This window comes from Pithys albifrons, chromosome 3, assembly GCF_047495875.1.
Source record: "Pithys albifrons albifrons isolate INPA30051 chromosome 3, PitAlb_v1, whole genome shotgun sequence".
Taxonomy (NCBI): domain Eukaryota; kingdom Metazoa; phylum Chordata; class Aves; order Passeriformes; family Thamnophilidae; genus Pithys; species Pithys albifrons.
The window spans coordinates 16,477,300-16,501,384 of NC_092460.1; the positions used below are offsets into that span (position 1 = coordinate 16,477,300).

The 24,085-nt window shown below is 53.2% G+C and overlaps 1 protein-coding gene across 1 annotated transcript; it reads right to left on the reverse strand.

Moving 5' to 3' along the window:
* Nucleotides 1-461: 461 nt before the first annotated feature.
* Nucleotides 462-24,074, reverse strand: TWF2 (twinfilin actin binding protein 2). Its single transcript, XM_071550684.1, has 9 exons — nt 23,956-24,074; nt 14,419-14,496; nt 10,260-10,438; nt 8,672-8,767; nt 7,816-7,920; nt 2,737-2,862; nt 2,491-2,641; nt 2,005-2,126; nt 462-1,825 (listed from the first exon to the last, which is right to left on the reverse strand). The coding sequence occupies exons 1-9, from the start codon at nt 23,978-23,980 to the stop codon at nt 1,658-1,660; spliced, it is 1,050 nt and encodes a 349-aa protein (XP_071406785.1). The 5' UTR covers nt 23,981-24,074; the 3' UTR covers nt 462-1,657.
* Between the last annotated feature and the right edge of the window lie 11 nt (nt 24,075-24,085).

Here is a 24,085-nt window from a genome sequence, read left to right on the forward strand (position 1 = left end):
TTCTGCCTTGGCCTAGGTGAGGAGTGGGAGGGCTGGGAGCCTGGGATGTGGGCAGACCCCATTGCCTTCCCAGCTTTTCTTTTGGCTCTGCATCCTGCTGCTTTCTCTCCCCATGGCCAGGCAGGAATTTACCCCAGATAAGAGAACAGCCCTAGGAGCAGCATCACACCCTTGCAAAATCATCATCAGTGATTAAAAATGGAAAGCTGGGCTGAGCAGGGATGCTGCCTCCTGCAGCTGGCTGTAGCTCTGGGCATTGCTGGAGTTGTTCAGCATCAAAACCTCTGCCAGACATTAAAGAGTTGTCCCAGACTCTGGACTGAAGTGTAAATGTCCTTGGGGGTGCTGAGGGCTGAGAGAGTGACTGGCTCCAAACATCCAAGAAATAGTCACAGCTTTGGAGCCCATGGCTGCTAAATGCCCAAAGCTGGGGAACCCAGGGGACCTCCAAAGAGCATCAGACTGTTTTAAAAATACTTTATTCTTTAGAAAATACAGCGTTCAGTACAGTGTGCTCTGCTCCCCCCAGCTTCAACCCCCTGACTCTGCCGAGGTCAAGGCAACACCGGCACGTTCACCGCCACGGCCGGAAAGCAGAGGGCAGGTTTCACTGCCCCCCTTTCCATCCTCCCAGGGAGGAAGGCAGCTCTTGAGCCCTCACTGGAACCCAGCTGCAAGGTGCTCTCCCCCCAAACTCCCAGTGCAGCCCAAATCACAGTGCCAAGCTCAGCCCATGGGGCCAGTGATGGCTTTTAGTGGCTGGGGGCACCCGTGGGGGGCACACAGGGGCTTTCATGCTTCCCCCTATAAAGATTTGGGGCAGCCCATGTGATTAATAAGACATGGAGCTGCCCCATTCCAGAGAGCCTGCTTAAAACCCAGAGGGTAATGGAAGGGGGCAGGGGCTCAGGTGCCCCCCAGCTCCCATCCTAAACAGTGATGGGGCTGAGTCAGGGCTGTAACAGCTCCTTCTGAGGGGAAAAGCCTTACTGGGGCAGTTCAAAAAGGGGATGCAAACATCATCCAAAGGCAGAGTGACCTTTCTCCAGGTCTAGGCTGAGCTCAGGACTTAGTGGGGAGCTTCCACCTCCCGCAGCCTGGCTCTCTGCAGGGAGAAACTCCCACCTCACAGGAAGCAAAGCCCACCCCACAGGAAGGGGTCCTGCCCACACCCCGAGGGGGTGCAGGATCACTCCAGGCCTGGGGCAGAGGGGCTGTGCACACCAAGAGCAGGACAGAAGGCTGGGGGAGCAGGGAAAGAAGCATTTTCTCTTTTCAAACAGGAACCCTTCCCTTTGCATAGAGCAGCTTTCAGGTGCATCCTTCAGTCACCCAGGGGACACAGAGAGCAGCAGCTGTGACCCCACTGGGGACAGAAGCAAGGCTGGGGACATGGCCCTGCTGCTCCAGTCCTGCCCTGGCAGCCCCAGGGCTCGAACAAGGATGCAGGGAAAAGAAACACCGACAACCCTGAACCCACCCCATCGCTCTGTCCCCAGGTGCAACAAGCCATCCTGATGTTTAAAAAAGGAATGAAATAGGAAAAAAAAGGGAAAAAAAAAGGCTGAGATGGAGGGAAAGCTCCCCAGGTCAGCGGAGAGGAAGGCGGGCAGCGCCGCAGGGATGCTGTCCGTTCACCGCCCGGCCCTGCGGCATCTTAACTGTCCTCGCCATTCTCGCCCGGCCCCTTGATCAGGCGCTTCTGTCCTCGCTTCCCCACAGGCCCCTTGGGCTTGGCGAAGGCCTGCTTGAAGGCGTGCTGCTTGGGGTGCACCTCCTCATAGAGGAACTCAGCTGTCAGCTCTGCTCCATCGTCGATCTCAATCTGCGCCCGGGAGCGGCAAGAGCGGGTGAGCAGCTCCCCTGGGTTTTGACACCCACCTTTGGGACACCCAACTCCCTGTCAAGCCCACCAGAAGGGCTGGAGCAAGGCTGCAGCACAGTGCCTTGCTGATGCCCAGCATGGGTCTCTGCTCCATCACCTCTGGGTGGGCTTGCACTTACCTTCTTAGCTATCTCCAGGCAAAACTCCTGCTCCACAGTGTCCAGCAATCGGCTCTTGCAGCTGGAGTAGAGCATGCGCTCCTTGATGCTGCACTTGTACCCAGGCATGGAGTAGATAAAGACTGTAAGCAGAGAGCAGGGCTTAGGATGCTGCCCAGGACCATGGTCAGGGTACACCAGCTGCATCTTAACCTGGTCATGGCTTTTCCAGCCCTGAGAGTCCCAGTTTACTCAGTGATAGAAGGTGAGGTACCCTATCCATCATACCTCCCAAATCTCCTCTAGTGAGACCTGCACCACATGTGGCAGCTTTTTTTTTGGCACCAATGTGCTTGCCAGCACCCACCACCGGAGGGAACCAACTCGAGGTCCTCTGTTGTACCATCCCTATCCCCATCCCTGCTTGCTCCCATGTCAGCAATGGTCCAGGGAAGACATGGACACCCACAGGCTTGAACCAGCCATCTCCAGTGCTGAGGCTCTCACCGACAGACTCCAGGTAGTCTCCCTCGTGTGAATGCTTGTACAGGAAGAAATGGTAACGAGCTGAGTCCTGGGGGATCCTCTTGGGCAGGTCAGTGATCTCTGTGGGGCTTGTGTGCACCAGGTCAATGGTCTCCCGCTCCAGATCCAGCTTCTGATGGACAGAGGGACAGGGGAGCAGATGGGAGTGAGAGATAGCAGCAAGAGGTATTGGGAGCAGGGCACGGAGAAGCCATGTGAGGGACCTACCAGCTGGATGTAGTTGATTTTCTTCTGCTTGAGTGCCTGGATGGCTTGCTGGGCATCCAGCTGCAGAGGGAAGGCCAGGCCCTGCAGCGTCTGGTGCTTGCTCTCCACGCTGATCTCTGTCTTCACCTGGGGATGGAGACCACCTTGAGCATCAGGGCACAGTGGCAAAGGGTGAGAAAGGGAGACAAAGGAAAACCAGCTGGTGTTGTGGCTAAAAGCTTCTCATCCAAGGAGCTTCCTGACACCCAGCTCACAGGGACCATGGCATTAAACTACCAACAGTCAGCCAGACTCAGGATGGTGATGCTTGCCATTGTTCTGGGAGGTCACCTGGGCCCAGCCGTGCACCTCAGCAAAGACCAGCTCAAAACCAATGTTTCCCAGCAAGTCCCTAACAGGAACACTGCAATCAATGCTGGCACATGTCTGTCTCCAATCATCTCTGACTGCAACCTATGGATGACAGGGGGAACCCTGAAATGATACCGCTCAGTTGTACAGGTCCTCACCAGCAGGGTGGGCAACCCACCCTCCTTGGTGGGTTTAACTGCAGCAGACAGGCACTTCCTCCAACGCTGGAGCTGGGGAATTGGAGATCCACAGTTGGGAAATATCCTAGATGCTGTTTTCCCCAACAACTCCTACAAGGCAGAGACTGCTGCCCATACCCCAAGCAAACATCCAGGAGATCAAACCCCACTTCAAAGAAGGAAAGAAAGAGATTGCAGAGACATCACAACTCCATCCAGCCACAGTGTGGGTCCCCCATGGGGACTGAAGGAGAAGGGGGTCAGGACGCGGCGGGCACACCATACCTCCTCAGGGTCGGGGTACTCTACCAGCGATGGGCAGCAGCAACAGCCCCCCACCATCTGCCACAGAATACAGGGAGACGGTGTCACCCCGACGGTGGAGGAGCCCATCCCACCTCAAGACCCCCTCCCAGAGAAACAGTCCAGTAACTCTAACCCAGGTGCCCTGCAGCGAGCATGGCTCCCTTTCCTTTGGGGTCTGTTTCAGAGATTATGGGTAGATTCCAACCTTTATGGTTTTTTTCTTTCTTCATTGCCCTCCCCCTGACAGAGAGAAGGAAGAAAAGTCAAGGCATGCCAAGAGAAACACAGGAGTTGGAGATGACATCTCAAAACCACTCGGCAGCACCAAAGTGGGTCTCCTTACAGGGCTGCCCTTTGTTACAGCAGCCCCACTTGGCACCCACATCCCAGAGGGATGATGGACTCAGGTGTCCAGAGCAGAACATGCAGAAAAACAATGCCAGGAGAAGGAAAAACCGGGCATCAAGCAGGCAGAGCAGCCTACCATCTCGGTGCTCGAATCTTGGGAACAGGAATCCTGCGAGCATGGGGAGAGGAGACACACTGTCAATGACACCCTGTGCAGGGACGGGAGTGTCTCGTGTGAAACAAGACAGGGTGGGGGACACACAGACATGCTGGGAGGATGGAGCCATACCATCCCGCTGCTGGAGGCCAGGGAAGGCCTCTCCTGGCAATGTGGGCAGGGAGAGCAGCAAAAACAACACAGGCGATGTCACTGCTGGGGAGGAGTGGGAGGGAGAGCCCCAGCCCCGAATCCAGGCAGCCCTGAGCCTGGGAAGCCCCACATGCAGTGTCTCTGCCAATTTCTCTGTGCAGAGCCTGTCCCTGCCCCATCTCCTGCTGGTTCCCCGGCTGGGGTGGCCCCAGCCCAGCACTGGGAGGAGTTCCAGCAGTTGCAGCAGCAGATTTTGGGCTATCCTCCACCAAAAAGTATATAGTAAAGGTTTAGGCAGAAAAAATACCCAAATCTCTATCAATACCAAGCATCCTGGAGGACAAGCAGGGTGTGAATGCACAGCTCTCAGGAAGGGAAATAATTGCTCAGGTGGGCATCAAGTCCAGCTGACCTCCAGCTCTGCTGTCCTACCATCCCATGGGATGCCCTGGAACCCCCAAGGGCCCAAGGACAAGTGCACAGGGATTCAGGATGAATCCTGATCCTACTCTGTGGAGAGGTGCAGTGCAAGGACATCACCACTGCCAACACCTCCCATAAATGCAAGGAGGATGGGAGGATTACAGTGGGACTGGAGAGACCTCAAGCTTCAATGCAAAGCATGCTGAAGTCCAAAAACACAAAGAGATGGAAATTTGTCCTAGTAATGTCAACTCCCCCATACACCTCTGTATTTTCTACTCCTTCCCTTTCCAAAAACATTAAAAACTGGCTCCTTAAAACACCCACCAGGGCACAGCCTGAGAGCAATGCGTGGGACAGTTGAGCACATACCACATACTGGTCCCCAGCCTTGCTGGCAGCAGGCTTGCCTGGGGTGGTTATTTATCTCCTTTTCCTTAGGTTGGATTTTCCCCACTTCTTTCCTCACTCCTGGCGTGGTGCTGACCCTGACTAATGAGCATTTCTCTGCCTTATGGTGAAATCCTCATGGCAGTGGCCTCTGTTCTACCCACCTGCCAACACTGTGGGGCAGCTACTAACTACAGCCTCTCACACACTGCAATGGCACCCCCGCCTTTAGTTCCTCTTAATTCTCCTGCCTCCTCTCCCAGCTCCAAGGTCACCTTCCCCTCCCGCACAGCCCCATCACCATGTTCCTGAACCTGCTACACTTTTAGAAAGATTCCCCACTCGTGGGTGTTAAGCTCAATGCAAAATTCAAAGCAGTTTCTTAGCCCACGGTCTGCTGACAACTCTGAGCTCAGTAAAGCTGGCATTTTCCAGCTATTTGAAAACACATATATATGAAGCAAACAGCAAATTTCCGTGAGCTCCTATCCAGCTATCATGAAAGAGGGTATTTCACACCATCACCTCTGTCCATGCAGTCCTCAAACCACAGCAAAATCTTGGCTCATGCAGCCTAAAACCTCCTTTCCTAAAGGCCGGGCACCTCTCTGGGGGATGTGCAAACCTGAGTCCTTTCTTGCTCAGTGTCCTTGCTGTGCTTGTCCTGAACCTTCTGCCCTGCAGCCATCCTCCTTCTCTTCCTGCTTTGCTGCTGACCCCTCCCACTCCCTCTCTGCACTTCCATGGTGGTTGAGGAGGATCCCAGAGTGAAGACTGCAAACCTGTCTGGCATCTCAGAAGGTTGTGCATCAACAGCGCAAGAGGAGACGGGAGCAGAGCCCCCAGCAGCAGCTACAGGTGAGAGGCACAGCAAAGCACTTGTGAGTTGGTGGCTTTTAAAGAAACCACATCCCATGTGTCACTTCCAAAATCCTAATGGATTGGATGAACACAGGGGGATGTGCAGGGTCCTGGACCACTAGCTGGGACTTGGGTAAGACATGAACTGAGGTCAGGGCTTGCCATGGGGCCGAGTCCCAGGTTGCTGCTGGTCCTGACCACTCGCTCCCCCATGCTGGATCTGCTCCCTCAAAGGGAACTGCAACATGCATCATGTCGAAGGACCCCAAAGCCTGTGCACAAAGTGCACATGTGTACAGGAACCCTGCAGGCTGCAGGCAACGTGTGAGCCTGGAGGCGTCGCTGCAGCCAGTAGGGTGCTGCAGGTTGTGAGCTGCTCCCACACAGCTCCCCTCAATCACAGCCCTCTGCTTTGCAGGGCTCCAGAAACTCGCTCCAAGCTGTATATACCAAGAGTCCTGAGTTTCCCCACCCCAAGGACATCAGTGTGGCCCCTGAGCTGTAGCTCCTGTTGCCTCCTTTTCCATGTGCAGAGCCAAGCGGGCGCAACACCAACACTTCAGCCCACCCAGCATCGTGTGTTCCCCACCTTTAAATCCACAGGCAAAACCATACCCATCTTCATCTCTTTCTAAATGTTAGTGACAGCAGGGGACCATGTGCCTTTAGAACAGCCCCCAACAAACTATATGGTAGCAGGACCTCCACCTGAGAGCTGCATCTCACGAAGGCAAGGGTGGGAAGGAGAACATGGCAGGTCAACCGGAAAAGGAGCACCATAAGCACTACTTACCTGGGCCACATGACTCTAAGGCACATCCCAACACCCCTCCAAAATTACTGAATCTTGCCGCACTGGCCAGATAAGGTGATGGCACAGACACCCCAAGGTGCCAAATGAGCAGCAGAGCCACCATCAGCATCTGTCTCTTCTCCAAACATGAGAATCACCTTGGATCCCCCAGCACAAATCCTGCCCAACCGCTCCAGGCTGGGAGCTGGAATAACCACTGAGTGGAGACCACCACTTAGTGGCATCTCCCAAATGGCCCTCAACTCTACCATCCCCAGATCTGCTTTGGCAGGTGGAAACCTCCTGTCTTGTCTTTGCCATTAATTAATGGCATCAGGCTGACTGGCTTTGTGTCTTCCAGGCAAGTCCTGAACCACCCATGAGCCCCACAGCTTCAGCACAGGGGGAGGAGAGGGATGTTCCTCTAGAGAGGAAGGCTTTCCATACATCTAAGGGAAATCCACTCATTCAAAAAAAATACTGCTTCCAGGTGGTCTTCACCCCTTCCCTGCCTCAGTGTTTCACAGCACCAGGGATGTTGGCATGAATGCCTGGATGCCAGCATGGAGCCAATGGTGTTAAAGCCTTGTCTGTCCCCATCCCCACCCCATGACACTTCTATAATCTTTCCAGCACATAAGCCCCCAAATTTAGGCTAAAATCTGTGTTTCTTGGGACAGCACCCCTCATATTTATAGCCATAGAGGAAGAGTATGGGAGAGGATGCTGCTGCAGCCCAAAGATAAACCTGCATCCTTACTGCCTTGCCTACAACTTTAAACTCAGCTCTGGCTTTTGCCCCAGCACCCAGAGGTTACAGACTGCTGCCTGCTTTCAGCTGCAGACCATCTTCTGACTGCCAGCAAAATGCAGTCCTGAGCTCACATCCGAGGAAGGTGGAAAAAAAAATAGTGTAAATTCCTCTTTATGCCATGCCCATTTGACTGTGAGTAGGACTGGTCACTTTGGCAAGGGCAGGACGGGTTTAACCACAGAGGTACAAGACAGCAAAATAAAAATGAGCCATTCCTTTTAGCTGAATGCTCATTCCCTGCATCCCACATCCCTTTGTGCTAAGAGGGTCTCAGGTTCCTCTCCAAGAGCTGCTGGACACCCACCTCGTTGATGCGGATCTGCTGGAGCTCCTGTTCGGCTGCGGTCAGCGGGGCTGGGGCAGAGCTGGAGGACACGTGCTTTTGGTAACCACTCAGGGACACATCCTCCTGCAGACAGAGGGACAGGGAGACACATCAGGGGCGGTTACCACTGCAGGAGTGGATGCATCCCCATCCTTGAGAGGAGTCTGAGCAACCCAGTGGGTCTTGGGCTCCCTCCTCAGTAGTGGTTTTGGATGCCTCCATGCAAATCCCACTTGATTTTGAACAGTGTCCATGACTGTTGATGCCTGTTCAGACCACCTTGCCTGGCTATGGCTGTGGGCTCCTCTGGCTGATTAATGGAGCTCATTAGGATGGTAGTGAGTGGGAAAGGCAGAACCCACAGCCCAGGTGCAGCACAGCAGGAGCAGAGGGGGATGTTCCATGGCTCCCACCGGCACCAGAAGCCCAGTGGGGCTGATGCCTAGGAGGCCCTGTGCAACTCCCTCTGCCAACTGCCTATGGAAGAGAAGGAGAAAACTCCAAGACAGCAGATAACACTGGCACACAGGAAGCTGTTACTGCTGGAGTGACACTGCCACCACCTGGTACTTCTTCTCCCACTCACTGTAAATCTCCACATCTTGTAGCCTTCCTCCTGCCTCTTCTACGGCCTCTATCACAGACCACAGCCATGTGGGTAGGAGAAAGCCGCAGTGGCCACCCAGGAGACAAAAGCGACTAAAGGACCAACCTTTGTACTGTTCCGTCACCAAATGCCAGCATCCCACATCCCATTGCTCAGGCACTGAGCCCAGGGTAGGCTGCTGAAGTGCAGGGTTGGACGCAAAAGGCTGCCCAGGAATGACCACTGTACCTTCACTGTGCCAAACATCTCGTCCTTTATGTGCCCTCCGCCAAACTCCTTCTTCACAGTGGCTCTGGTGGCAGCGTAGAGCATCTTCAGCCGGACCTGCCAAGGAGAGGGGCGGGAGCGTCGTCACAGAGGGGCACGGGGGACCAGAGAGGGGCCCAGTGCTCACAGCCACCATCCACAACCAGGTCCACAAACCTCAGCCCCTCCTGGGAGCAACCATCAAGTTTCCAGTTTGGTCTATTTCTAATGGCAGTATTGCTGGGTAGGGAGGAGGCAGGAAAACCCATTGGCACTATTTCCAGGGCTGCTGGCGTCTGGCACAGCCTTGCCAAGTGCAGCCCACAATCCCACAGTTTTTTCCGTGCTTTGCTTTCCAATCCCTGAGCTCCAGCGTGGCATTTCTCCCCCACACCTGGGTTAGAAGAGGCACAAATACCACAGAAGCCACTTAAAAGTGACTTTTGCCTTTGGCACTTCTATTGCCTCATTCTGCAAAACGCAGGGAAAAGCTTTGGCAGGTGCTCCTGGGCACATACTGTGCTTTTGCAATAACACCCTCAGTGGTTTGTTCAAAGACACACATTTAAAATATATATTAATATATATAGACATGCGTATGTACATGTACACACATATAACATGATATATCATTTTATTATAATTGTATATACATGTGTGTATACATACAAATGTGTATATATAATAGTATCTAACTGTTAGATATATACCAAGAAACTGCAGTGGGTCTTTTTATATATGCATGTTATAATATATAAAATAATATATATTTGTGTATATATATTTATATATATGTGTCAATATATATGTCAAGTGCATCTATTAACATGGCAGTAAATCTGCATAGCATAAAGATTACATAAAATATATAATAAGTATATATAGGTATGTGTCTATGTGTTTGTATGTATATGTGTATATATATGTGCAAATATATATATGTTCACACACACACACACACATGTATGTATACAGATGACAAGCACACGTTAACACAGCAATAAATGTCAAGCCTACCAAAAGCCCATTCCACAGATGTGCTCAACAGGATGGCATTTTCCAAGCCGCCCTGCTGACAATCTCTGAACCTGCCTCTCATCCAGTAGCCTTTTTTGCCCACTCCCACCACCTGATTCTGGAGCCAGGTCCGGAGAAGGGCCAGCAGCCGATTGGCATCAGCCTTGAGCAGAGCAGGGCCAGGCTGGAGGCAAGTCAGTGCAGTGCCAGCTCTTCCCAGCAATGCCTTCAGCCAGAGCTGCAGTGGGATGTCTCTATCCCGGCCCTGTAGTCCATACTGTTCCCCCCTGTACATCCCAGCCCCTCCACCTCCTCAGGCAGTGCTGCAAGGAGGACAGAGACACAGTCGCAGTGTATCTCATTGTGTCTTAAAAAATTCCTCCATCCCCAAAGCAGTCTCCACTTCTTAACCTGGGGACAGTGATGGAGGGTGTGAATGCTCCTCCTTGCCCCCAGAGCAAAGTCACCTTGGCCAGCATCTCCTCCTCCCTGCCCCTCCCAGACCACGCCCGTGTCCCCACGCTGGGGAGCCACAGCCCAGCACGGAGCTCACCGGGGAGCTGTCGGGGGACCAGGAGATGAAGAGCCACTCGTAGCCCTGGGCGTTCTGGCTGTCCAGGCGGTACAGCAAGTAGCACGGCTGCTGCTCGTCCAGCAGGGGCAGCACGAAGGTATCGTAGTCAGCGTCCCAGCGCCGGGACAGCTCTTTGTGGGCTCCCAGCACAAGCTGCTCTGGAAAGAGAAGACAGGGACAGTGCTGTTAGATGAAGGCAAGGCTCACCTTGAAGGACCCTCCCAGGAGATGCTGTGGCTGCTGTGGAGGGGCTGGTTTTCTGCCAGCATCCCACTGCCTGTCAACCATCTCCTCCTCACTTCTTGCTCCTCACTGCCAAGGTCTTCTGTGCTCTCCTTCCTCTTCTTCACCTCTGCTCCCTCCAGCCATCCCCAACCATCCCTCCTTGCTCAGAGGGGTACATTAGACCTCCCCCATCCCACCTGGACAAGCTCTGAGGGCATTAGAACACCTCACCAGGGACATGAGAAACCATCAGCATTTGGAGTGCTGAAAAAAATAAAGAACTTACAGCAAAATCCAGGACAATGAGAGGAGGCCGCTCTCTCATACTCCCTGTAACCTCAGGGAGGTCACAACCAGAACTGATACCCAAAGCCTGTGTCTCTGGTAACCAGTGATGTGCCACAGACCCCAGCCTGGGGGGAGACCATGCTGCCAGGAGAGCCCCAACTTCTGAAAGCAACCTATGTATTTCACACATGTGGCAGCATCTCCAGTATCCAAAGGGGATTTTTATCAGCTGCTGCAGAAGTGGCAATGGCAGTGAGAGCCCTGTGAGCTGGGCACTGATCAGCTGGGACTTAAACACCTACTAACATTAAACCCACCCCTTGGTCAGGGTCAAACCAAGCTTTGGGATGGCTAGATGGAAAAGGGGTGGCACTGGAGATGATCAGTGTAGGTTGCTGGAAAGCAGACTATTTTTATTACATTTGTAGATGCAGAAAGGTCTAGGGGGAGATCATGGAACTCAGAACAAGGTGTAGGAAAATCTGTAGGTACCAAAGCAAAATGAATTAGGGCCTTGGACAACTGGCACTTGAGGGGATGCTTGGTCTGGCATGTGCCCTACCTGGACCTCTGCCCACAGCCCTGCTGCACACTGGGAGACAGGGAACCACTTAGATGGGCCACAGCCCTCTCTCAACTCATTCAGCCCAGCAGCTCCAAAATGGCAGGAAAACTTTTAAAGAAAAAAGCTGAGAAATAAAGGGTTTGGAAGGAACTACTCTCACCCTGTTTTCCCACCCAAGCAGGACATTCCTCATGACAGCAGTGCAGCCCTTCCCTGCCTAGTGCTGCCCTGGCATCTGCCATCACATGCTGAATCCAGCTATTTGTGCGTGGGTAGCACAAGTTACTGGTTCAGTTACAAGGACAGCAGAGAACAAGGTACTAGAACTACTTTACCTTCAGAAAAATTACCTGTTTGAAGAAAGAAGCATAGAAACTTCCATGTATGTCTAAAATAAACACAAAGCCGTGCAAATGGATTTGTGCATCACAAAGGCCTGGGATCTCAGAGACACTGAGGAAATTTCACCTGGCCAAGCCCGCCGGCAGCTCATGGGTATCTCTGTCTGCAGGACATACCAACACATCACACACAAAGCAATCGGTGCTGAGTCACTCCAGGCTATTCCCGGGCTGTGACTAAGCCGGACCCCGGCTGTGTTGCTGTGAGATGACAGTCTCCAACTTTCCCCTGGGCTCTTTGCAGTTGTGCTCAATCCATTCAAGGCCAAATTTTTCTCCTTGGGAAGAATTAGGAAAGGGAAACTCAAAGCAGCTGCCTTTCAGCAAAGCATCATCAACAGCTCTGGCTCTTTCCAGTGCCATTTCTGCTGGGAGCTGCTGCTGGAAAAGCAGAGCTGTGAGTGTTTCTGGCCCTCAAGGTGCTTCCAGCACTCACTGCACACAGGCTGCCTTACTCTGAAATGTCCAACAAGGCAGCTCTGCCTTCAGCTCTGGCAGGCACCATGGGGGGACAGCACAGGACCCCAGTTTCCAAAGCTCAGTGCACAACATCATCTAAGTGTAAAGAAATGCACCCAACAGGGAAGTCCACAAAGTCAACCTTGTCCAGAATCCTGCTGGCAGTAAGGTGCAGAGCATCATCTAAAAACACATTGAACCACAAACTGCTCTTGTTCCAGGAAACTGCTGCTGAGCCTTGGTGCACATCCTGCTCTCCCAGTCTTCCTCCATCCAACCTTGGCTTTTCCCAATAGGTCTCCAAAGGCAGCAGCATCTCAAATGGCTCTAAAAGGCTGCTCAGCCATATATGTGGGCTTGGGGATGCCTAGAACACCAGCCATAAGGCTCCTTGCACCACCTTCCTCTCCTTCTACCACTGTTGCCTGCTCCAAAATGCCTGAGACAAATGCGCTGCAGGGCACAAAGTGTCTGCAAGCCATCAAAGATGGAGGCTGCTCTTCTGCATCCTCTGTTTAGGCAGGGCAGCTGGCTTGTCCTCCTCAGTTTGCTTGGGACACATCCCTTGCAGGATCAGCATGCTGGAGTCCCTCTGTCTAGCTGTAACATCTGCCTGGCCAGTTGTTACTGCCCAAAGTCTGTCTCTGGTGGGTACCAGCAAGCTGATGTTCACTGTGTTACTGAAGCCTGGTGGCCCAGGAAAGCCAAGCACCTGGTCCCTGAGCCAGGCTGGTGGAACCATAACCATCTTGTCCTCAACAGACCCTTTGGCAGAGAGGTGCTCCCAGCAATCCTCCTTCCTCCTGCCTACCCACAGGAGTCTCAGGCTCTGCTGCATCTCAGAAGCTTCTGCAGACACTTAAGTTTCTCCAGAGCTACCCATGGCTGGTCCAGACCAAGGAAAAGTAGCTGGCAGGGTGGGAGAGCTGGACTGTGAAGCACTGTCTGAAAACACTGTCAAGTGAAGATGGTCCATGAAGCTGCTGCTGCTGCTGACACATCACACAGATAAATATATCCCACTCATCCTGAGCAGAGATGGTAGGATGTGTTTTTCATTGATGATAAAAAGTCTTCCTTGTGGCTATCAGCCACAACCCAAAGCTTAAGTCCAGGCTTAGGGACATCCATGACTTGTGTTATCCTAACACAAAACTGATTCCTACTTTTTAAAAGCAAAAGAAGCTGAGAGCACAAAATTGTCAAAGACGCTCCAAAGAAACAACGTGGATGTCTCGTCCCAGCACACAGGGACCATGCTGAGGACAAAGCCAACACTGCTGAACCTGCTGTAGCCCCAGTGATGTGTCCCTTCAAGTGCCATTTCCAGTCCTGCTGCTCTTCCAAATGGGGCTTCACAGCCACTCCAAAGGTTACCATGGGCTCCTTTCGACCACATCCACCTCAGGATTTGCAGCACAGTCCTGGTGGCCCACCCAAGGGAGGTGGTGACAGCAGCTTGGCAGGACATTAATGTCCCCGCTGCTGTGAGAAACAAGTCATTCATATGCAATTGTATGAGGCTGAGGTGATGGAAAACTTACACCACAGTGGCTCCCCACTGGGATGTTCAATCAGTGCTTTGCTCCGCTCACATGCTTGATAAATGTAGAGGCCACTCAAAGGCACCTTTCCTTGGGACAAACACAGGCAGGTGTTGGTTTCACTACTGCCTCCTGGGCTAGGGGCAGTCCTATGGGATGGGATGTGTAGTATCCCTTGTGGAAGGAAACTGGGGGCCTTGTGCCACAGAGCACCTCGCTGCCCACTGCTGAGCCCCTCCTTACCTGGTGTGAGATGCCACATCCAAGGAGGCAGATGCCTGTGCATCACCCCTAACAAAGGCCCCACAATCCCTGCAGCAGTTTGTCACAGGGCTCCCATCAAAGTTCGACACAGCAGCAGCAAAAACCCCGCAGAGCCCAGTACTGACCCCAGACACTGGTGCTGCTCTGCTGGCAAAGTCACTGCTCCCTTCTGGAGCTGCCCCAGGGCTCCAATAGCTGCTCACCAGCACAGCCAGATTTTGGTCTTGTATTTCAGGTCTGGGCTGCCACGTGCCAGGAAGCCCCAGCAGCATTTTGCTTGAGGTTTCCAAAAACACAAGCTGGAACCGCAGCGGTGAACAGGAAAGGAGGAGAGGAAACAGAAACAGAGAACAGACAAGGTGTAAATCAAAGCACTTTAACACAGAACTTACCATCCTCGATGATGACCTTGATGAGCCGAACTGAACCGTTTCGGGCTTTGGCAAAAAAGTCCCTTAATTCTGTGGTGGCTGAAAGAACCAGAAACATTGTGATCAGATTTAGCAGTCAAAGCAGGCACTGGGCTCTTGGTGACTGAGCAGGGAGGGGATTGACTTGGCAGGATAGAAATTTAAAAATTAAAAAAAAAAATTAAATCCTAATGCCAAAAAAATTATAATAAAAATAATAATAAAAAATAAAAAAAAGCTGGGAGCAAAGTGCTGTGTCTCCCTGAGGTATCAGAGTTAAATAGCAGCTAGGAGCACATGTGATCCAGAGAACTTGATCCTTGGTCTGGGTGAACATAATCACCCAAATTTAGATGATGGCTTGGCCAGTGCAGGCAGGGAGAGCTCAAGTGACAAGTTGATTCGCTTTACAGAGAGGCAGGGTTTGCATAGTAGGGGTGGTTGGAAGATATCCTGACAAGCTGTGACATCTCAGCCTTGTGACACGTGGCAGGATGCTGCTCCCGAGTGGCTGGGAACCAGCACGGCTCCAATCTGGAGGCACTGGTTTGAAGCTGAGCCCCTGGGGAAGGGAAAGACAACAGCCCCGGGGTTTTGCTCCAGAGCCAGCAGGGCTTTGACTGCAGAATGCTTTTGGGAAGTGTTTTGTGGAGCCACATTCCCCCTCATCCCCCATCCCTGAGCACCAGGCAATGGCCACTGGCCTTTGGCATCCTATCAGGAGGCAACTGGAGGCAGCGGATATTGAAAGAGCAGCCCACAGCCAACACCGGAGGCTTCATCTGCCCACCCTGAAAGCATTACTGGCACAGAGGTCCCCATCCCACCCAGCACATGCTATGTGTGTAGGTGATGCCCAGGAGATGTGGCCTGGAGGGGCCAATCCCCCCTCCCCAACAAGGAGCATGTCCCAGGCTGGCTCCCTCTAGAGCCCGTTTGGTTACAGCCACGCAGCCAAGGGGACCCTGCCAGTGCAAAGCTGCTGCACTTGTTAGAAATACCACAGAAACCGGCATTGCAAAGATTAGAGCCCTGGGCAGACTCCCCTCAGACCACACCAGGATCTGTGCTCGGAGTCACCATCAACAGCTCCCCACTTCTGGTGCTTTGCTGTGCCACCTGCCCAGTACTGATGGCTGTGCCAAAATAGCCAGCAGCAGAAAGGAACCCTGCTTTGGTCCCTAGAACCTGAGAGTGCAGTAGGAAGGAACCCTGCTTGGGTCCCTGGAGCCTGAGAGCATCCTTGGTTAAGGCATGATGCAAAGGAAGCCATCCCTACATCTGTTGGAAAGGTGCAGTGGTGGGACACGCCATCCTGTGCCAGCAAGGGCCATATCCATTCTGGTCCAGTCCCTCCAGTAGCGGGTGTCACCCTTGGCACAGCTCCACCACAGGAGGAGCTTCGAAGTTATCCAGGACCCACTCAAGGGACTTGGGTGGCCATCGACTGTCACACAGCGGTGCCCTCTGGCCCCTGGAGCCAGACCCTGGGCTGGGGCACTGCCTGCAGCTCCCCCAGCCCCAAGGGAGAAGGAATTTGTTACACCAGCTCAAAACCTGCCATGATCAGAGGTCCAGGCTTCCCCTCCCACGGAGAGAAGAGGCACACATGAGGTAGAGCTTCCAGGCTGGTTCTCTGCAGGCAGCAGTGCTCCCATACAAACCCAGAGATGCCATCCCAACAGGACCCTGTGGGAACAGGCACACAGACACCCCAGTGAAGGCACAGCACTCCTTATGGCATTTTAGGGGACACTCAGAAGGTTTGCTGGTGTAATCCCATCACAAGCCATGTAGGTCTTCCAGTTCCCAGAGCAGACCATCATGCCTTCCCAGTGCCAGCTGGGAGCTCAGCCTGCTCCTGCTGTGCCCAACCAAGGATATTCTGATATTTTTAGCCCCTTTCCCTGTCAAGAGGGACTGTTTCCTTCTGGTAGCATCTGTGGTTATCGCAAACACAAGAGGCGGAAGAGGAAGAGAAAGAGAGACATTTATACACCCAGAAAACCTCATGCAGGAGACAAAAGCTCCTAATAAGCATTAAGTTTCACCAACTCCTATTATACTGCCAAAATGGGAGAGAATAACATCCGTGTGGATGTTTCTATAGCATCAAGTTTGGAGAAGAAAAAGGAAAGCTCTGCAGCACTAACCAGTTGCAAATCCCTCTGGCCTGACCCTATCCTTCCCAGAATCTAAGGGCACGTGGTGGGGGACTGAAAAATCAGGAATCTGAGCAAATGCAACCTTCAAGCCCACATGGAAATGCTAGGAGTGCACTGAAGTATTGGATCAATGGCTGGGATGATTGACAGTTGAGTGACTGACAAGTGCTGACCAAGAGCTGGGACCTGTGTAGGTACAGAGGGACTGAAGAGAATGAGGAAAAGCTTGGATGCTGCCAGAGAAGCCAAATGCACTATTGGAAATACGACAACGTCTGCTAGTGAGGGAGACTATTTCCAGAGGAGACAGCAGCAAAGCTTTCAAAAATACCTCAGAGGGGGCTTCCAAGCTTTAATTCTGCTGAAATAAATTTTTTTTTTAAAAAAGCAATTTTCATTTAAATAAAAAAAAAAATCATCAGGCTGTCTTCAATGTCCCCTTCTGTCTCTCATGACACAGAGAGAGGAATAAACCAGCAAAGGTTTTGAGCACAAGCTTAGCAAGTGTTTCATTACGGCATGATTACAACTTAATTGGCACAGCAGACTCGACGAGATGGCTCACATGCCTGAAATATTAATACAGAACTCCACAGCTGGCTCTGGAAGAAAGGCAGGGAGGAGACCTCATCCTGGAGACGGTACCTCTGCTTCATGGCATCTCCCTGCCCAGAACTGTCCAGGATACAACTCAGGGGCTGAAAATCCCACATGTGGGGAAACCATAAAAACCAAGGAAAGGAAGGAGCAACAGGGCAGAGGACTGGAGGGGACCCACACATCCAATTCCCCTTCTAGATATGGGTTCCTGGAAAATTCCGGAAATAAACCCAAGATGGGCTACAGCCTGTGGTGATCCACTGAGTCCAACTTGCATGAGATCGCTCATGCTTCTTCCAGCAGAACCACAGACCTGTGGGCTCCAGGGGTCTCAGCTCAGCTTCTAGATATCTCAAGTGAGCTTAGGAAACAGAAGGGTCGTGAATCTCTATGGCATGGACACAAAACCGCATGGATAACTCACTCAGGGAGGTATCAGAGGCTGGATCCAGCAAGGTCTCCTGGGGACCTGTGGTGGGTCCAGGTTTATCCACATTTCCGTGAACACTTCTGGCAGCTGCAATAGTGCTTCCCACAGCTGTAAGGTGGGAAGCTAGAGGAGATGCAAGCACACGGTGGAGAAAAATTCATTGTTCTGTCAGGAGACTGGAGAAATGGGCTGGGAAAAAAAGAAATAGGATGAAACTCAATAAGAAGCAAAGTACCAGAACTAGGGGCAAGCCCAGCTACACCAACACAGAGCAGGGTCCAACAGCTCCAGAGAAGAGAGGTGGGTCAGAAGCCAAGTTCAGGTTAGTTGCTTCATGTTGCTGCAGGGAAAGTCACTCATGAAGGCACAAACAAGAGTGTGACCGTGTTACTTTGTGCTGACAAGGCTGCAGGCACAGCAAGAACAGCACATCCAGGCTCAGCAACGTGCAAGGAGCAAGACACAGCACAGACAGCACCTGTGCCAGAAGGCACAGCATGCAGGAGCAACCAAAGGAACCAGGGCTGGTTGGCCCAGAGGAGAGAAGAAAAATCATGAACAACTTGTACTGGTTTTCCAGACAGAAATATCAGGTCACACCTTGGCATTTGGGAAATCTCATGATGAGGGTGATCAAACCCTGGGAAGGACACCATGTGTGTCCATTCCTACCCTGAAAACCTCCAGAAATGCTCCTAGGATGTAGTTGCTTTGAGGCAGGGTGAGTTTGGTGGCATCTGAGGAACCCTCTGGCCTTTCCACAAGGCAGCCCTGCTGTCAGCTCTCCTGGCAGACATGGTGGGCACAAGCACCTGTGCCACCTCAGCCACCCACCCCAAAATCGCCTCCAGCCACTGAGTTGTGCAGCACCTCCCTCTCCCACTTGTTTGTAGGCTGCAGATGAGTTGTCCTCTGTTCATGAGCCACCTGCATCTAGCAGCCTGCTAACGGTGTGTCCCAGGCCCCCTTGCACCACACAACCTCCCACCCATGCCCAGCAGCTCCTGCCACCCATGTGGGATGGAGGCTGAGCAGAGTTGGCCATTGGCACCAGGGCACACAGGCTGAGCAGCTCGTGGTGTGGCAGGGAGGTGATGGTTTGGCCAGTGGTGGCCTGCAGGTGGCCCTGACCCTGCAGGCAAGCTGCCAGAGGAGAATGAAGCTTGTGGTGAGAAGGCACAGCTTTGCCTTCCCTCTGGCAGCACCTGAACTCAGGGAGCAGCAGGGCAGCCAGATCCTTGCCCTACTGATCAGATGTGCTGTTTGCAGTGAGAGCAGGTAATTCCCTGCACTGGGACGTGCCCATTTGGATCAGTCCCCAGCAGATTTCAGCGCTGGGCTTGAAGCTTCATGCTTGTCTTAAATTACTGAAAGATGGTGCTTGCAGGAATCACCCCACCAAATGCTGTTCCCAAACCCAGCCTTTTTTCGATGTTTACAAGCCCCAATTAGCTTATCCTGTGCAGAGCCGGGCTGCAAGGAGGTCGGAGGGGGACAGAGGCACCCGGCAGTGATGACAGCCGTAGCCACAGCAATGGCCACTGTGTCCCTGGGGATGCCACGGTGGGTGCCATTGGAGCCGCCCACGCGATCCCCCGGGAAGCACCGCGGGGATGGCGATGGAGGCAACAGTCACGGCGCCTCCCCTGTACCTCCCTCTGCTCCATCCCGCTCGCTTGTCAACAGGTTTGTGCTTATCTGACCCTCCCCAGTCCCCCCCATCCCAATGCCAGCACTGAGCTCCCAGATCAATAATACATGCTCCCTGAAACAGATGCCTCTCTCAATAACATTGAGTCACCTTGTCGTCCCGACGGGAAAACCGAACCTCCAGCCATCAATCTTTCATTCCCTGGACATAATCGTCAAGTTGATGCGATTTCAAGTAGCTGGTTCCCTTTCACTGTCCGGGGCACAAGCGTGCCTGGGATGCAACAGGGAAACTCTGCCAAAAATCCAGCCACAACCCGGGCAAAAGTTGTCCAAGCTCCAGGGATGCTTGGCCAGACAGAAGCGGAGATGCTGATGAATAAAACATTGTTATACCTGTACTACCCACACTTTCCCTGCCCAGGCAGCTCTGCCCAGCTCCTGTCTGTGCATTCAGTAAAAGGACACAACTGCAATAGGCACAAAACAGCTTTTGCTGCTGCTAAAATTCCTTCTTTTCAGTCTATCCCAGTGTAACTCCGTCATGCAGCGCCAGCTCAACCCACTTGCTGCAGAGCTTTTCCGCTGACGGACACGCATGGACAGTTTAAGTGCTAAGAGGATTTTATTTCTCACCATGGAAAAAATAAATATGTCCTTGCAGGGAATCTTTTCTGTGGAAAAAAGCTACAGATGTCAGAAGAAAATAGAAAGAAGGAAGGGAGGGGAAAAGGGGGCAAGAAAGGAGATAGGAAAGCTTGTCTTCAAATTTTCTGTGGGGCTAGGCTGTATTCCTGCAGGATTTCACATGGATGACTCCTGGTCCGCAGTGCAAATCCTGCCCAGAGACTTTCAGTCAACACCAGCCATTTGCTTCTCAACACCCGATTTTCCACATGGGTGCCCACAACCTGTCGTGTCTCCACTTTGCCACCTCAGACCAGAGCTACTCAGCCCTTCCCTTGCTCCCACCCTGCAGGCAGCATCAGTCAGATCCCGGAGCAAAGCAGCAGTGCCAGCACACATGGTCTTTCCTTGCCAGCAGAAATTGCTGGTTGCTGTTCCTTTTCTCTGCCCAGTAAAGCCACCACTGGGAGCACTGGTTTGAGCACTGAGGGGAACAAAGACCTAGGGACAGTCTCTGGCAGTAATCTCATTGCATTTACAGTCTCTCACTGCACGTTTTCTGAGGAATTTCCTCTCCCCCAGCACTTAAGGTCTTTAACTTCAAGGGGTTTGATATCTCAGGGTGTTCGTCTGGTCTTCTGCCCCTGCTGCCATCCACTTGGATAAGGGCCATTCTCTGAAGTGGGCATCAACCTACAAGTTGGGTGCTGGCCCCAGAAAAGAGCTCACAAGCAGAGACCAGATCCTCAAAAACATCCTTGCAGCAGTCTGGTGCCCTCTGTGCCCCATGGATAACAGGGGCCAGGAACCAGCTATCCCTTCCCCTCCTCCTCCTCCACTAATGGCATGGTGTGACACCTTCCTGGTGAGGGGGTTATTCCAGTATCACAGCCACAAAGCTGTCCCCACATTCAGGTGTCCAGGTGTCACAGGAGCCAGTGCTGCCTTCCAGCACAACAGGAATAGAGGGGCTGAGGATGAGGTAGATGGGGAGCGAAGGTCCTTCTGTCTCCTCAGTGAAGAGCCAGGAAGCTGGCTGTTTTCCAAGGAGACCTTTGCAGATCCAGCAGTTCTCGAATCCTGCCTCTTTGCTCCTTTTTTTCCCATCTTGTAGCATTCCTGTCTGTGTGGTTATGCTACTCCTCAAGCAAACATCCATTCCTACCATGTGTTTTCCCAGTGCAAGATCCAGACCTGGGGCAAAGTGGCAGCTCAGGTGTGGATGGAAGCAAAGGTCATTCCCCACCCCCAGGTCTTGCTACCTCCCCCGGAAAGAGCAGGTACCAAAATCTATTTTTGGGTTGAAGAGACAACACGTATTTGATTTCTTTACCTCCTAGATGAAAAAAAAATCATCTGAGAGACTTTTTCTTTCTACCAAGAAGTCTTGAAAGAGATCCCAGAAGCGACTGAAAGCAGATGACCTCCCACCAGCATCAAAGCCCTGGTTCAGCATTGCCTTCATAAGGTTTTAAACTCAAGCAGTGAATGCTGTTCACATCTAATGCCACTGAGGGCAGAACAGGGACTGCAAAAATACTTAATGAATCCTCCCAGCAGTAACTAAAAAGTAGGTTTCTGTCCCCAAAAAGCCCGCAGCACCCCTTGATAGCTTCCAGCCGCCTCCCCAGCCCAGCAGTCTCCATGGCAGCCTGGTTTTCCTGCTGGCATCTTCAAGGGAGTTGCCAGGGATATACACACAAAAAAATAATAATTAGCCTCTTGCCCCTGCATGAAAGGCTCAGCCCTAATTGCGCACCCTGAACCCTCAGCTCTCACTGCCATGGCTTCCTCTCCCCAAGGAGCACCTATTCCTCCCCAAAAGCTGGGGTGATGTGGTAGCATTGCAGCAACAGGCTGCTCCAGGCGTTGCCTATGACCACATCACCCTGCTCTCACATGGATCTAGCTCAGTGTCAAGCAAAATCCCTTGCCAGCTTGTCCACAACCTCCCCTAAGCCAGCCATTAGATCTGATCGTAATTCCTCTGGGAGCAGATGCCTTCCTGCAAACATGGGAGAAATGGGAATGAAAAAACACAAAGCAATGGGTGCACACAAAGATAACAAGGCCCCAGAAACCAGGAAGATGCAGAAAATCCTTTCTCAGCAAACAACAGACCTCAGCGCCTCAGCAGAGGGCATGAAAGTAGCAGTGGGATTGCTGTTCCTCATTCGATATGGAATCTGCTCTTTGATGAGCAAATGGATTAATTTGATCACTGTGCTGGGGTGGGGAGGACTGAAAGACCCCAAATCGCCCTTGGGGGATTCCTTTAAAGCCTGGAGTGCCCCAGCTGAGCATCACAGGTGTTAGAGGGACAGATTTGTGTTCAGAGAGGAAACAGCAGCTTCCCAGAAGAGAACCCAGAGATGCCCAACACGCTGTGATGGCAAAACTACCCAACATGAGTTATTTTCCATAACCACGGGGAGGCTTTTACACCACCGCCAGCTCAGGGATCTTCTGCCAGGGCAGAGCAGTCGGGTGGATCCCCACCCTGCACTGCTGCAGCTCCTCAGGGGAAGTCTGAGTCCCTTCCCCTTTCTGCTGATGGGGCACGTCACATCCTACAGGCAACGGTGCCTCACGGTGACTCCTGGCACTGGTCACAGGGGGTTTGCCAAGCAGTGGACAACCAAGGTCAGGGAAGATCGGTGCTCCCAGAGGGAGCCAAGCTGGCACATCTCCCTCTGTGACAGCCACAGGGCGCCAGGGAAGATCACACCAGTGGCACAGGAGCGGCCAGGCAGAGCTGAAAGCAACAGGCAGCAGACTCTTGGGGCACACAGCACAACAGGCTCAGCCTGCCCAAACCCCACAGACAGCTCTGCAGAGCAGGGCTGGCACACTCAGAGTTCAGGTGGGCACTGGGGTTCAACCTGATGACTTTTTTTTTAATTACTATTATATTTGTTACAACACAGGGATCATTTAATTAGAGCCTGAACTTGAGGATTTAAGTTTAAATCAGAAACAATGAATTTCAATCCAAACATCATCAACTATCAGCTCTCCTGGGCAAAGCAGGAGAAACATCCAAGCACCCTCGCTGGCCACTTCTGAGGTACAATCCGTGCAGGAGCATCTGGAGGAAAAGGATGCTCTTGATCATGCTCAAGGAACAAGGCTGGGCATGAAGGAAGAGCAGGCACGAATTTACACCCTGATGCAAAGGTCCTAGCCCTGAGGAAGGGAGCTGTGAGGCCAGTGTCCCGGCTCTCCTCCCGGGACAGGCTGCAGGGCTGGATTCACAGGAACAGGGCTCCAGGCGTGGCTTCTCTCACATCCCTGCTGGCTGCTCTCACATCCCTGCTCGCATATTGATTCAGTTACATAAATTATGCAGCACCTCTACTCCTGATTAATATTGCTAATTGAGCTGGGAGGTGGGGGGCAGGAGGGAAATACCGTAAGGACACACAGTCAGTCATGCATCAAGTGCACACAAAAACGCAAAAGCCGCCGTCTTGGGGCGCTGCCTGGGTCATGTGGGGAGCGGCAGAGAAACCGGGGAGCAGGAATTCACTCGGTCTCTCCGCAGCTCCCCTGGGCTGGGGGCAGCTGAGGCCAAGCATCCCCGCCAGGAGAGGAGCGGTGGCCGGGGCTGCGGACAGGCAGATGTGCGTGACACATCTGCCCGAGCGTGTCACAGCGACTGTTGAGCATCAGCCCAGACAAAGGATGCGGGAGAGCCCCGCACCGGCGGCATCCCGGGGCCAGACCCCCCTCCCGCAGCTCCTCCCGGCACCCAAACGCTCCGCGCCTGCCTCAGTGTCCCCCTCCCCCGCTACTCGCAGGAAACCTGCCGGCTCCTTCGGGAAGCTTCATCTTATCGCCCCCATCACCACCGCCGTCGCGACACCGCCCGCAGCGCGGCGCGGCGGGGCGGGGCGGGGGATGCGCGGGGCGCGGCCGGGGGGGTGTCCCGCGGGGGGCGCAGCGGGGCAGCCCAGCCCGGCCGGGGGTCCGGGGGCTACGGGGGTCCCACGGGGGTCCCGCGGGCAGGGGCTGGGCGGGGACCGGCGCTCGGCGGGCACCGCTCACCGTGGATGCCGGTCTGGTGAGTCATGGCTCCGCTCGGCTCGGCTCCGCTCGGCTCGGCTCCGCTCCGCCGCGACCCGGGCAGGAAACGGCTGGGCCAGGCAGCACCGCCCGTTCCGGAGCGCGGGGCCGC